This window comes from Meles meles, chromosome 6 (assembly GCF_922984935.1).
Source record: "Meles meles chromosome 6, mMelMel3.1 paternal haplotype, whole genome shotgun sequence".
Taxonomy (NCBI): domain Eukaryota; kingdom Metazoa; phylum Chordata; class Mammalia; order Carnivora; family Mustelidae; genus Meles; species Meles meles.
Window position 1 is genome coordinate 136,356,332 of NC_060071.1, and position 14,135 is coordinate 136,370,466.

The following is a 14,135-nucleotide window of genomic DNA, read 5'->3' on the forward strand; positions in this document are numbered from 1 at the left end:
AGATCTCATACCAAAGAACAAAATGCCTCCTGGGAGGGGTGGGGGGAAGGTGTTACATATGAGCTCTGTGAAGTCCAGAGCACTGGAAAGTTGAAGTTTGACACTTGAAACATGCACAAGTATACGGTATGTCCACAACACATCTATAAAAGCCAAGAGTGGCTACCAAATTTTCACATTTCGGGACATAAGCTTACAATTAACACAGTTCCTAAATACATATCCTAACCCTAAAACAGCACTGAACGGCCAGGTTACAAATTTAAATTACAAGGTAAGAACTCGAAGCAAAATAATTCCATTCAAATATATCAATCACATCACTTTAAAAGAGCAGTCTGCATGTGGTTTTGACTAAAAGAAATGATCTTAAGTAGTCAACTTACCGAAGCATTTTCAGTTCTTGTGCAGCTTTCAAAATGATTTCGTGCTGCCTCTGACTGAGAACCATTACCCCTCCAAGGCCTTGGTCAGAGTCTAAGTTTGTATCCGACCCCATCATTTCAGAAGAATGATGTGAGGAGGGCATATGTTCCGCCATGGGGGAATGTCTATCCACATCAGATGGGTACCATCTGTCTGACAACCGTTCTCTTTCCCAGTCCATTCTGTCAGGGATATAATCTCTCTTTTCCCGCCATGTATCTCCTCTTTCTGGATACTCTCGGATCCTCAACTCACCCCTATCACGAAAATCTCGATCATACCCATGGTCTCGATTTCTTTCTTCTCTCCATCTATCATCCCGATATCTATCCAAAGGTGGAAGAGGTGGGAGGGGTGGTAAAGGTGGAAGAGATGGAATATCCCGTTCACGAAACTGTGTTTCTTGTTCATCCAGTGGTCTCCCATAATCTCTGTCCCACTCATTATCCAAATTTCTATCATACATATCCATGGGTCTTCCAATCCGATCCACATCCCTGTCCAAGTCCCTGTCCATTTCCCTGTTGTAGTCCTCATCCATATCCTGATCTCTCTCCCAATCATCCCACCAAGGGCCTCGTCTATCTCCATCATGAGACCGAGATGGTGGTGCTGAGAACCTGTCCTCTCTGTTATATGGATCTAGTGTTTCTTCTTGATAGTCACGTTCACATTCTCTCCAGTATCTTTCTCTATCCCAATCATCAAGTCTTTCTCGTTCCATTGGAGCATTTCTACCATCTAATGGGAACTCTTCGTGCCCTCTCTCTTCTCCATGGTTCCATGGAGCCCTAGGAGGCTCATCTCGGTGATATGGATACATTTTTTCCCCACCATCTCCTGGTTCTGGTCTAAATGGACCTCTGTCACGACCAAAATCTGGTCTTCCCAGTCCCCTTTCCCTACTGCCAGGCCCTCGAGGCGGTCCCCTCTCCCTACTCCCGGCTCTTCGTGGTGGTACTCTCTCTCTACTTCCAGCCCTTCGAGGTGGTCCTCTCTCTTGACTGCCAGCCCTTCGAGGTAGTCCCCTTTCTCGGCTGCCAGCTCTACCCCTGTCCTGGCTGCCTTGCAGACCACCCGGCACTTTCTCCCGACTGCCTCCTGGCCTCATCAACCCTCTGTCTCGGCTGCCTTCTCCTCTATTCATCTTCTCTCGACTGTCTTCTCTTCTACCCATCATCTTATCACGAAAGTCTTCTTGCTTGACCAACCCTGGGCCACGGCTGAGTGCCTGGCCTCGACCTCTATTTACTAGTCCTTTTTCCCGTGTGTCTTCCATCCTGTTTTGCCCAGGACCTCTGTAAGATGAGCTGCTGCCTCGATTGCCTTCTAACCTATTATCTCTGTTATCTGGCCGAGGCAGCCCCTTCTCTTGGCTGTTTTCTGAATGGGGCAGACCGATACCCAAAGGTTTAAAATCATTATCTGCAGTTAATGACGATGACGTTGTCACTGCTGCTCCTCCCTCCATCCCCCCTGGTTTTGAGGGAAAAGCAGATTGAGAAGGTAGAGGTTTATTTGCAAGGGATACAGGCTGAGTAACAGCTTGGGCTTTGTCCATTTGAGTCTCCATACTTTGAGAATTCTGGTCCCAATCAGAAGGCTCTATGGGCCCTTCCGAGACTTCGCTTTTAGGTGGCTCTTGTTGAGAGTCGCTTAGATTCTCATTTGACTGAGCCGCCTTGGTGTCCTTTACATCTGCAGCAATGGAAAATGTAGCTGACTGCATTTTAAAATTCTTCTGCTGGTTACTATTGGTGTCTGCTAATTGTTCTTTGTTTCCTGAAAGAGGTTCTGCTTGTGACTTAGGTTGCTGCTGATGTTGCTGTCCAAAAGCTGGCTTGGGGCCTTTCCACTGTGGTCCACTTTGTCGAGGACTGAGGGACGTATTGGGGGTAATATAAAACTGAGATGCTGGCCCCCGGGGAATCATTCCCCATTTGCTTTTAGTGCCCTCTGGTGGGTGACCTTCATATCTGGGTCTTGGCCCATCGGGGCGATTTCCTTCAAAACGAGGCCCTTTGGGTCTCGGTCCTTCACACCTTGACCCTAAATCCTCAAATCTTCGAGGACCATCAAATCTACAAGTAAAACAAAAGATATTACTCAAGACAGTAAAGCAGAAAAAAAATATTCTCCATGTAAGAATATTTAAGGCAATCGTGCCTTAGAATCTGTTTACAAAAATGACTCTTTCAGTCATCATATAAATCCTGAGGCATCTACCTAGAATCAGTATGCTAAAGTGGCAGTGCTCAGAAGGTTTTAGGACAGGCTTTAGAAATCACGTCAATATTATTATAATTCACTTCAAAACATCTCCTGCAGCAAGTCACTGATACACTAAATTGTTAAAAAGCAAATATAAACATTGTGACTTAGTAGACGGAAAAGTCCACTCATTTTTAATGGGAAAAAAATGCCACAGCTAATTCTGAGCATACTTTCAGAATTAAAATACAGCCAAAAACTAAATAGGAAACAATTACTAGTATATTAAGGGATGACTATAAATATTGTTGGAACTAATATCATCTGGACTAACTGACAAAAATTCAAAAAGACAGTAGCCAGCTATATCTTAGGAGTGCACCCTGACATTTTAAAGTTTGGACAGGGCCCTAAAAATCTGCTATGGACCTACTCGCTCATTCTGTAAATTTTTAGTGCACATCCCCTGCCAAGCACTATAGTACATCCAAGGGATATACAAATAAAACGTCATCTGTTGCCTTCAAAGGGTTTACAATAGAAGAGAAAGAGAATCTAAGTGTAAATAAGTGCCCAGAGGTACAATGACATAAGTCTATCTGCATTTAACAAAGGCAACAGAGGAGGGGATGGTCATTTCTACCAGACTAAGGGGGTACGCGCTGCTGTGCAATAAAGGCTTTATACAATAGATGATGCTGACATTAAGTCTTGAAAGACAAATTCTCTGAGGCCAGGCTAACAGAGTGTATTGGAAATAAGCGAAATGGGTGGCGAGGGCATCGAAGGTTAACGAAGCACTGTGAGGAAAGGCAGAGAAACACACAGCAGCATGGCATGTCTGCAAACAGTTCAGCATGGCAGCAGCAAAGAGGAGCCAGAGTAGGTGAGAGCTGGGAAAGGAGTGCAAAGGGAGGGAACGGAGAGACCAGGTAAAGAGTAGGCAAGAATCAGTCTCCAGGAGACCTTGTATGCCTTGTGCAGAGACTACTGGTGCTTCTCCAGTAGTCATTCCCCCTTTTCCTTCAGTAACTAAAGCCTCTTCATTTTTAGCCAGACACAAAGCTAACAAAACTAAAGACTGACTCTCCCAAATTCTCCTGTGGCTAGAACTTGTAGCCATGTTCTGGCCAATGGGCTGAGAGTGAAAATGACTGGCACATTCTTCTGGGTTATAAGAGGAAGGGCACATCTTCCTCTTCAACATTTCCTTTTCCATGCTGGCTCTGACACGATGGGGAAGCATCTTGGACCATGCAGATAAGGGCAATATACGAGGGGATGAAAAGTAACAAATTAGAAGGAACCTGGACTCTTGACATTGTACAGCCATCATAGAAGTGCTGAGAAAGAATAAACCTCTAATTTATTAAAGCATGTGACTGTGGGTTTGTTACCATAGATGAATTAATTCAGCTGGGTAAGAAGCTGGGAATTACTTAATGAGACTTAGAGCCACTACAGATGGTCTGATTTTTAAAAGATTGCCCTAGCAGAAAAGTAGCAGATGGATAGGTGGGAAAAGTTTTTTGTAGATTGTTTCTACAATTGGGGTAAATGAAAGTGAAGCCTGTTCTAAGGCGGTGACTGACATGAGGATGTAGAGGAGATAAAAGTGAGAGATGTGAAGGAAGGTAAAATGGATCGGATTTTCTAACAGGTGAGATTAAAATGATAACAAAGGAATTTAGGATGATTCCAAGGTTTCTGGCTTAGGCCTCAACCGATGGTGATACCTTTCATGCTTTTAATGAGAAAGAGTTTTTCTCGTATTTGCTTGGGAAATCAGTGAAAAATAAAAATTTCAGTTTCAGATAAAACATTTATCTCCTATCCCTATCAGGAACAGGCATCAGGTTTTGCTGGTCTAGAAGTCTTTTAGTATCAAAAGGAGGAATGCTCCCACCAGGGGACACAACAATAACTCCAAAACTCAAGTTGAGACTGCCACCTGGCTACTTTGGGTTCTGAACCAAAGGCAAAGAAGGGACTTACTGTACTGGCTGGGGGTGACTGGCCCTGAGCTACAAGGGGAAATTGGGTTACTACTGCACAATGAGGATAAGGAAGACTATGTCTGCAATGGAGAGCCTCTAGAACACCTCTTAGCACTTCCACGTCCTGTGATTAAAGTCAATTAAAAATTATAGTAACTCAATTCAGACAGGCTTGTCAATAGCCCAGACCCTTCAGGAATGAAGGTTTGGGTCACTCCACCAGGCAAAAAACCAGGACCACCTGAGGGACTATAAAATGGGTAGTGGAAGAAGGAAGTTATAAATACCAACTACAGTTACATGACCAGTTGCAGAAAGAACTGTAATAGTTATGAGTATTTCTTCCTTAATTTGGTATGTTTAAATATATACATATTAGTCAAATATTGTTGGTTGATTTTTCTTCCTTATCATCTAACATAAGATGTATAAATAATAGTTAATTTTATATCTCAGAGTTTAAATTACAGAGTCAAAGAGAGAGTGTGAACCAGCTAGAAGAATGAAGATTTCTCCATAGACAAAAAAGGGACTTTATATCCTCTTCTGGGAAATAGGTAAGAATCTTTTTTCAGTTGTCCAGGGATAAATATTTCATGTCAGATGCAAAAATCTCCCTTGTGACCCACCCTAATCAGAAACATATAAGGGAACTCTGGGAAGGGTACTACAGCCTAGCCAAACTGACACCACACAGAGTTATCACAAGGAATTTCGATACACATATATCCATTATAAACAGAAAGGAGACCCACAGCAGATGAGAATTTTGTTTTTAAATTCTGGAAGACAAAGAGCAAACATGAATGGTAACATATGGAGCAAGGAGAAGCTGCAGTTTAGAATGATGGTAGTAGGACATAAAATAAAAATGGGGCTGGTTTGCTCACAGAACCCTAGAGAGTCAACATTCTCAGATACCATGAAGGACAGAAATAAGACTTGAGGGCTAAAATATGTAAATTAAAATCTATATTCAGAACCATCAACCAGACTTTCTTTAGGCTGAATGTCCCTAAATTCTTGAATCTGAGAGCCCTCTAACATTAGCAGACAGTTCTTTGCCCTACCACCTAAAACAAAGCCTGAATTTACTGAGTGAGAGCAAGAATAGTTGATAAGCTCCCCATCTGCACACAGAGTTTCCAATTAGCTTGTCTGTGTCCCCCACTCTTAAATATAAATGGGTATTTATTTTAATATATAGATATTTGAGGAGGGTCTCTAAAACAAAAGGAAGAGACCAAAGGTAAACAAGGTCCTAAATCTGGAAAAAACAGAGATAATGCATAAAACACAAAAGAACTTTAAAAAAAAACAAACCCAAATAATATCCTCAGAGAGATTCTTAAGGATAATGTACCTATAAATCAATTTGCTATATATAAAAAAGGATCAGAACCAAAAGAACTATAGAAATTTTTAAAAAAATTATCCAAACAAAATGCAATAAAAGGATTAGTAGTATCTCAAAGTACAACCAAATGAAAGAGAAAAGAGACAAATAAAATCAATCTAGCAGGTCCAAAAGTCTACTAATGAGGAGTTCCAGAAAGAGAAAAACATAAAAGAAAAAAAATTAATGAAGAAATAGCATAAAAATTTAAGAGTTAAGAGACTCTCATATCCAGACAGAAAGAGCCTAGCTCACTAAGTACCCAGTATAATTAATAAAACAAAACAAAACTAACTATGAACTTTTAGAATACTAGGGGAGGGGGGGAGTTTCTGGCAATAGGGAGAAGTCATCTAAAAAGGACAAGAATAAAAAAAATTTTTTGAATTAAAAAAAATAAAAAGGACAAGAGTCAGAACAGTACAGCATCTACAGTAAGTGACAGAAGAAAACAGAATGATGTTCCTAAAACCTTGAGGAATAATTATGTTCAACTTCAATACTTAAGTGGTATTAAATAGTTTGGTACTGGCATAAGAACAGACACACAGATCAATGGAACAGAAGAGAGAGGCCCAAAATAAACCTGCACATATACGGTCAATTACTTTATGACACAGGAGCCACGAATATACAATGGAGAAAGGATAGTCTCGTCAATAAATGGTCCTGGGAAAATCATCAAACAGCTACATACGAGAGAACGCAACTATGGTGCTATCTCACACTATACATAAAAACTAACTCAAAATGGATTAACGACTTAAAAGTAAGACCCCAAAACATAAAACTCCTAGAAAAAAAACAAGAGGTAAGCTCCTTGGCGTAGGTCTTTGCAATGATTTTTTTAATCTGACATCAAAAGCAAAAAGCAAAAATAAACAAGTGGGACCACATTAAACTACCAAGCTTCGGTACAGCAAAGAAAACCATCAACGAGGGCACCCGGGATGGTTCACTCGGATAAGCATCTATGGCCTTCGGCTCAGGTCATGATCCCAGGGTCCTGGGATTGAGCCCCACATCAGGATCCCTGCTCAGCACGAAGCCTACATTCACCCTCTTCCACTCCCCCTGCTTGTATTCCCTCTCTCGCTGTCTCTTTCTCTGTCAAATAGATTTAAAAAAATCTTAAGAAACAGACAAACAAAATGAATGCCATCAACAAAAAACAGAAAGGCAACCCACTGATTGGGAGAAAATACTTGCAAATATTATATCTGATAAGGGGCTAACATCCAAAATAAAGAACTCGTACAACTCCGGCAAAAATACAGACAACCTGATTAAAAAATGGGCAGAAGATCTGAACTGATATTCTTCCAAAGAAGATATACAGATGGCCAGTAGGTACATGAAAAGATATTCTACATTTTTTGTATGCATCTTTCCTGCATTAAGGAAGTGCAAATCAAAACCACAATGAGATATTACCCTACACCTGTTAGAATGGCTATTTTCAAAAAGACTAGAAATAACAAGTGTTGGCAAGGATATGGAAAAAAGAGAACTCTTGTATACGGTTAGTGGGAATGTAAATGGTGCTGCCACAAGGAAATCAGTATGAAGGTTCCTCAAAAAATGAAAAGTAAAACTACCATATGATGATACATCAATTCCACTTCTGGGTATATACGTGAAGAAAACAAAAAACCAACTTGAAAAGACACATGCATCCTCATGGTCACTGCAGCATTATTCACAATAGCCAAAATATGGAAACAACCTCAGCGTCCATCGACAGAAGAATGGATAAAGAAATCGAATACTGAACTGAATATTATTCAGCCATGAAAAAGAATGAAATCTTGCCACTTATGACAGCATGTGGAATGTAAAAATAAATAATCAATAGAAAAAAACTAAACTCATAGATACAGAGAACAGGCTCGTGGTTGCCAGAGGCAGGTGTGGGGTAAGGGGGAAATGGGTGAATTAATTTTTTTAGTTTAACTATATCAAAACATTTTAAATTCTCAACTTCAAATTCTATATCCAAATGATTAATCAAGTGTGAGGTCAGAATAAAAATATTATCACACACACAAGACTCAGAAAATGTACCCACCTCCAACCCACGATCTCTCAGTAAGTTACTTGGGCATGTACTCTGGGGAAAAAGAGGCACTAAACCACAAACAGGAAGCCATGAGATTCAGGAAAGAGTGAATCCAATCCAGAAGGATAGTCAAGGGAAATGCTGGAGTAACAGCCATAAGGCAGATCTTTTGAGCAACCAACTACCCAACCCACCCAGGTGAAAAGCAAGAAGATGAATAAATTTGGAAGAGCGATCTCCTCAGGAAAAAAAGAGCTGGTGCTTTTGAGACTAGGGTTGGAGAATTATTTTAAATATTTTTCAAGAAAACAATTGGAAATTCTAGAAAAGTCATTACACTAAAGAAAACATAATTATAACACACTGCTTACCTCTATAATGTATTAATGATATAATACATTAATACATTTATATATAATATAATAATACATTAATACCTTAATGATATAAATGTATTAGACAGATGGGGTTGGAGTAGTGTAAGAATTAAATCCTTATCAGACCTGGAAGCAAATATATAACACCTAAAATGTGTAAGTCAAGAAAGCCAGAGCATATTATTTAGTGACAGGAAGTAATTACCAGAAGAAACAGCTAAAGAATTAAAAGATGTCATTAGAATCTAGGCTGGCTGCTTTGCCTGATTTTTCAAAACTGTATGTATGTACCACTTGGATAAAAATGTAAAATGAATTTAAGTGGCACAGAGAGATTACCCCTAACCATGAGGAAGAAGGACTTACTCTGAGGCCAGAAGAAGAAAGATGAGGATAGAAAGATAAGGTAAACAGAAGGGCAGGCAGTGAGTTTCACTGGGCCAGAAAGCCTTGATTTTCTCTGGGAGGCAGGAAGCTAAAATAAAGATACAAAGCAAAATAAAAATGTTTGTGGAGACAAAGAGAGCAGCACTAGTGCAGATGGTCTCTGCAAAGCGGTGAAGGCTTGGCATCGTTACTGTCGGGCAAAGGGAAAGGAGCCGACCAGAGACTTGTCAAAGGATACACCGCAATGCTTAGGATGGAGGTCACTTATTTACTTCTTTACCTATTGATGATACTATTTCATGGATTGTGATGGTTTAGTTCCTTTTCTTGAAGTTACATTTATTAATTCAAAGTGCCTGGAAAAACACCTGAGATCATTAAAATTGTGTAAAGCCATCGGCTTTGTATTCAATTCAGTAATCACTAGTTCACTTAAGTGTTAAGTAAGACTATCCTCTACAAGGTACAAGAGTAAGAACCCTTGCGCATTTGTTACCAAATCATGAATCTGAATACAATGATTTTATCAACAAATCTGAATACAAATGAACTGCCTTCCTAACCAAACTGTGAACGCCTTCAGAATTTTGTCCATAACCGAGACATTCTGGCATAAGCAAGACTGATTGAACACCTGTCAGGACCTGTCAGCTCTAGAAATAAACGGATACATAACTCGAGTTCACAGTCCACGGGATGAGCGAGGCAAGTAAACCAACAATTAGAACACAATTTGACCAAATGGGACATGTTGGCCTTGTTCACTGAGGGATCCCCACGGTCTGACTCACTGAAGGATCTCAACACATAATTACTAAAGGGCTCCCTGCCCCTAGGGCAGGAAAAATAGGAAGTAGTAAAGCCAAAACTGACAGGAAAGGGATTCCAGACAAAGAGAAGAGCACGTGTCAAAGCCAGAGGAAAGGAAAAAGGAAGCAAGAGGCACTAAAAGATGTGCAGAGAAGGAAGAAGAGAACACAGTGGCAAGGCTGTAAAAGTTAAGGAACTCATTACTACAAGGGTCATGCCCGCACATACAGTATGCAGTTTCCTTAAAGGGGAGGGTGCTTTGCTTTCAGATTAAATTGCTGATCAACAGCGAAGGGTCTTCATTTTATTTTTATTTGGGGAGTAAGAAATGTGAAAGCAACTGAAATATACTTTCAACACTACACGTAAATGGCAATTATTTATCAACACTGAACTTTCAAATTTTTAAAGCTTGAGGATGTAACAAAATGTTAGACTATCAAACCTTTTGTACTTATAAAAGTGAAGAATTTTTAAGCCTTTAGAAGAAATATATTAAGAGATATTCAATTTATAAGTATGCACAAAAATAAGTCATGTTTACATCAATACAATGAAATGCTATGACCTTTTTAACATATAAAAACATTTGAAATAAAGTACAAACATAGTATATATTCACTGAATACAATCACATAAAAACACATGCATTGCCCATTGATTAGATGAAAAGAAAAACAAATATTTGGTATTTAAATATTTAGAAAATTTTTGTACAGTTAGGCATTCCATAAACTTCTAAAAAATAAAAAAACCTCAAACTAGATATGAAACCATCAGAGGTATTTATAAAACTTTTAAGATTTGACATAAAAAAATAGACTCCAAATGTTGGTATAAAAACTCAAGAGGTATGCATAAAGACATATACCCTTAAACAAGATAACATCTTATTGTCACAACAGTTACATAAACATACTCAAATCAGCTGACCATGGGAATTACAAAATACTCAATTCTGGAACCAAATTCTCATCCTTTTAATTTTCATGTGAGATAGTTTTTCAGTTATTTTCTAATATGTACAACCAAGATCCTAAAATCAAAATTCCCCCAAGAGTAATCTCTATAAACAGGAACAACCATAACAAATGAAAGCAAAGAGTAAAATTATAGTGTTTATAATCCCTTGCTAATCCTTTTAAGACAGGTACAGAACAGAAGAGGTCCACAATTCCAACCCTAAAACCAATCAAAAAGTACGTGTGACAGATCAGAAGCCGAGATATTACAAAGATGTCAATTCTTGTGCAAAATGGTCAACAGATTCTATGCAATTTTCATCAAAATTCCAGGGTTCTGAAAACTGACAAGCTGATTCTAAGCATTACATGGGAAAGAGAGAGGACCAAGAATAGACAAGTCAATCTATTGGGGGGGGGGGGTCAGTAAACTAAGGCCCATGGGGCAAATCCAGTTAAGAATGATTTTTTTTTTACATTTTTAAAGGTGAAAAATAAAAGGAAGAAAGAAAAATATTTGACAGAAACCAAACATGGTCTACAAAGCCTTAAAATATTTACCATCTGGCCCTTCACAGAGAGTTTGCCAACCTCTGATCTAGAGACACAGAATTGGAGGACTTATACTAAGAGATATTAAGATTTATTAACAAAACTACAGTAATTAAAACAGGATACTGGTGCAAGGATGGACCAATAGAGTCCAGAAATAAATTCCCACATATAGTCATTTGACTCATGATGGAGTTACTACCAACATAGTAAGGAAAAGATGATTTTTTCAATAAATGGTTCTGGGGTCAACTACACAGCCATATGAAAAATAATAAACCATGACCCCTACACCTCCTACCACACATTAATGATCAATTCTATATAGATTGTTGACTTAAAAATAAAAGGTAAAACAATAAAAGACAGAAGATAAAATAGGATAACGTATTTATGGCTTTGCAGTAAACAAAGATTTCTTAAACAGGACACAAAAAAGCACCAACCATGAAGGAAAAGATCAACAAATTAGACTATTAAAGTAAAATCAATAATGTCTATTAATCAAAAGACACCATTAACCTTTGAGGTTCCTCTGGGTTCGGTGGGTCCTAATTTTAGAACTGTTTTGTTTTGTTTTTAGACAGTCTAGTATACTCACGTCTATGAGAATGGCTAAAATCAACACCACAAGAAACAAAAGCTGTTGGTGAGGATGTGGAGAAATGGCAACCCTCTTACACCATTGCTGGGAATGCCAACTGGTACAGCCACTATAGAAAACAGTATGGATGTTCCTCAAAAAGTTAAAAAGAGAACTACTCTTTGATCCATCAATTGCACTACTAGGTATTTACTCCAAGAATACACAAGTACTAATTCAAAAGGATACATGTACCCCAATGTATACAGCAGCATCTTCTACAATAGCCAAATCATGGAAACAGCCCAAGTGCCCATCCACTGATGAATGGATAAAGATGTATGTGTGGGGTGTGTGTTTGTATATATACATATACGTGTATATGTGTAATGGAATATTAGTCAGCCATAAAAAAGAATGAAATCTTGCATTTGCAACAATGTGGATGGAGCTGGAAAGCATTATGCTAAGCGAAATGTCAGAGACATAATTACCGTATGATTTCACTCATGTGGAATTTAAGAAACAAAACTAATAAGTAAAGGGAAAAAAAATAGACAAACCAAGAAAGATTTTCTTATTTAAAGTAGGCTCTACTCCCAACATGGGGCCTGAACTCAACCTTGAGATCAAGAGTCCCATGCTCTACTGGCTAAGCCAGTCAGGTGCCCCCATCACAAGAAACAGACTCTAACTCTAGAGAAAAAACTGATGTTACCAGAGAAGAGGTGGGCAGGGGTGGGGAAGGGATGAAAAGAGGACAGGGATTAGAAAGCGCAGTTGCTGTGATGCATACCAGGAGTTGCATGGAAGTACTGGGTCACCATATTGTAATACCTGAAACACACATTACACTGCATGCTAACTAACTGGAATTGAAATAAACTCTTAAAAAATAAACAGTTCTATTATGAGGATTGCTATTTCATGACTTTTTTCTTATAGGCTTTCCCGAGAACAAAGAGAAAATTTACCTCTTAAAAAAGAGAATAAAACTTACATTACCATGCAATTACTATATGGGTCCATTACAGTCTTTCATAAATTTAAGATACACTACGGGATCCCAAGTGACTTTTTTCTATACCTTAAATATTCTGCAATTTCCTTATCCTAGAATTCATTACTCACTCATCATTACTTATCAATTATCCCCACCTATGCCAAAGAAGATTAAAATACAAAGGTAATGAAGGAATGATAGATTTGCCTAAAAGATGAAGCAAAGATGGAAACAGCTGTCACCTCACCCCACTTTGTACTGCCCAAAATATTACACCCTACTTTTAGGCTTCATTGAACACAATTGAGAATTTAGAAATTTTCATTTCCTGACTAGCATGGCAAAGAAAAGTGAGAGAGGAAGCTGTGTCAAAATCAAAAAAATAAACACAGAGACAGAAGCACTCTAGGCTCTAATAAAGCTGTGAAACCGATCATAAAAGTGAAATCTCCAACTGTTAAGTCCTCAGATGACAGTACCCTAGATTAATATTCTAAAACCCAAGATTCGATGAGTGAACAATAGATTTCTAAGAACAGAAAGGAAATGTACTGTCATCCGCTTAGTCATTAAACTGGAAGGATATCATCACATAATATTTTGTGCCAAGAACCTGGACCATTTTGCTTTGCCAGGAGAATGTGTGACAGGATTATTTCATCTTTTATGTTTACGTTTATGTGCCAAAATTTACTTGAGGCAGAGCTTTGCGCTTGTAAAATATTTATAAAAATTCCTATAAGTTGTTCTTCAAGTTACAGAAGTTGTTACTTCTGTAAGTTATTTGTAAAATTCCTTTAAAATGTTAAAAGGGTCTGGATCAATAGGACACTTTTTCAGTACAGTGAGGATGAGAAAGACAAAGGGCTGTAGAGTGAGAAACAGTTGAGACAATCTAGACACAGAATGATATCTAGCATACATAAGGAATTCCTACAAATCAGTAAGAAAAATACATAACCCAATAGAAAAACTGGGAAAAGACCTCAATCAACATTTCATAAGGGAGGAAATTCAACTTAACAATCAAATGGAAAGACAAGTTAACCTCATTTGTAATCAGGGAAATACAAATTAAAGCCATGCCACAACACCACTAGATGTCCACCAAGATTGCTAAGATTTAAAAATGTAACAATACCAAGTGTTGATGAGGATGCAAAAAACCTGCTGGTGAGAATGTAAATGGACACAATCATTTCGGAAAACTGTTTGACAATATCTATCAAAGCAGAACCATAGCTACCCCCTAATGAATCAATTCCAATCGCTGGTACATTTCTAAACAAAATACACACACACACACACACACACACACACACACACACACCCCTAAAGGGACACATACAGCACCAAAAGACACAAAGCAGTG

The 14,135-nt window shown here is 38.5% G+C and overlaps 1 protein-coding gene across 2 annotated transcripts in view; it reads right to left on the reverse strand.

Annotated features, from left to right (window-relative positions):
• The window catches only part of YLPM1 (YLP motif containing 1), an 80,347-nt gene that overhangs the window by 48,901 nt on the left and 17,311 nt on the right, over positions 1 to 14,135 (reverse strand). For both annotated transcript variants that reach the window (XR_006818659.1, XM_046008038.1), the window contains exon 5: positions 387 to 2,507. Coding sequence is in view for 1 of the 2 variants with exons in the window: in XM_046008038.1 (XP_045863994.1) it covers positions 387 to 2,507 (2,121 nt within the window). In the remaining variant the exon portion in view is untranslated. The remainder of the gene's footprint in view (positions 1 to 386; positions 2,508 to 14,135) is intronic.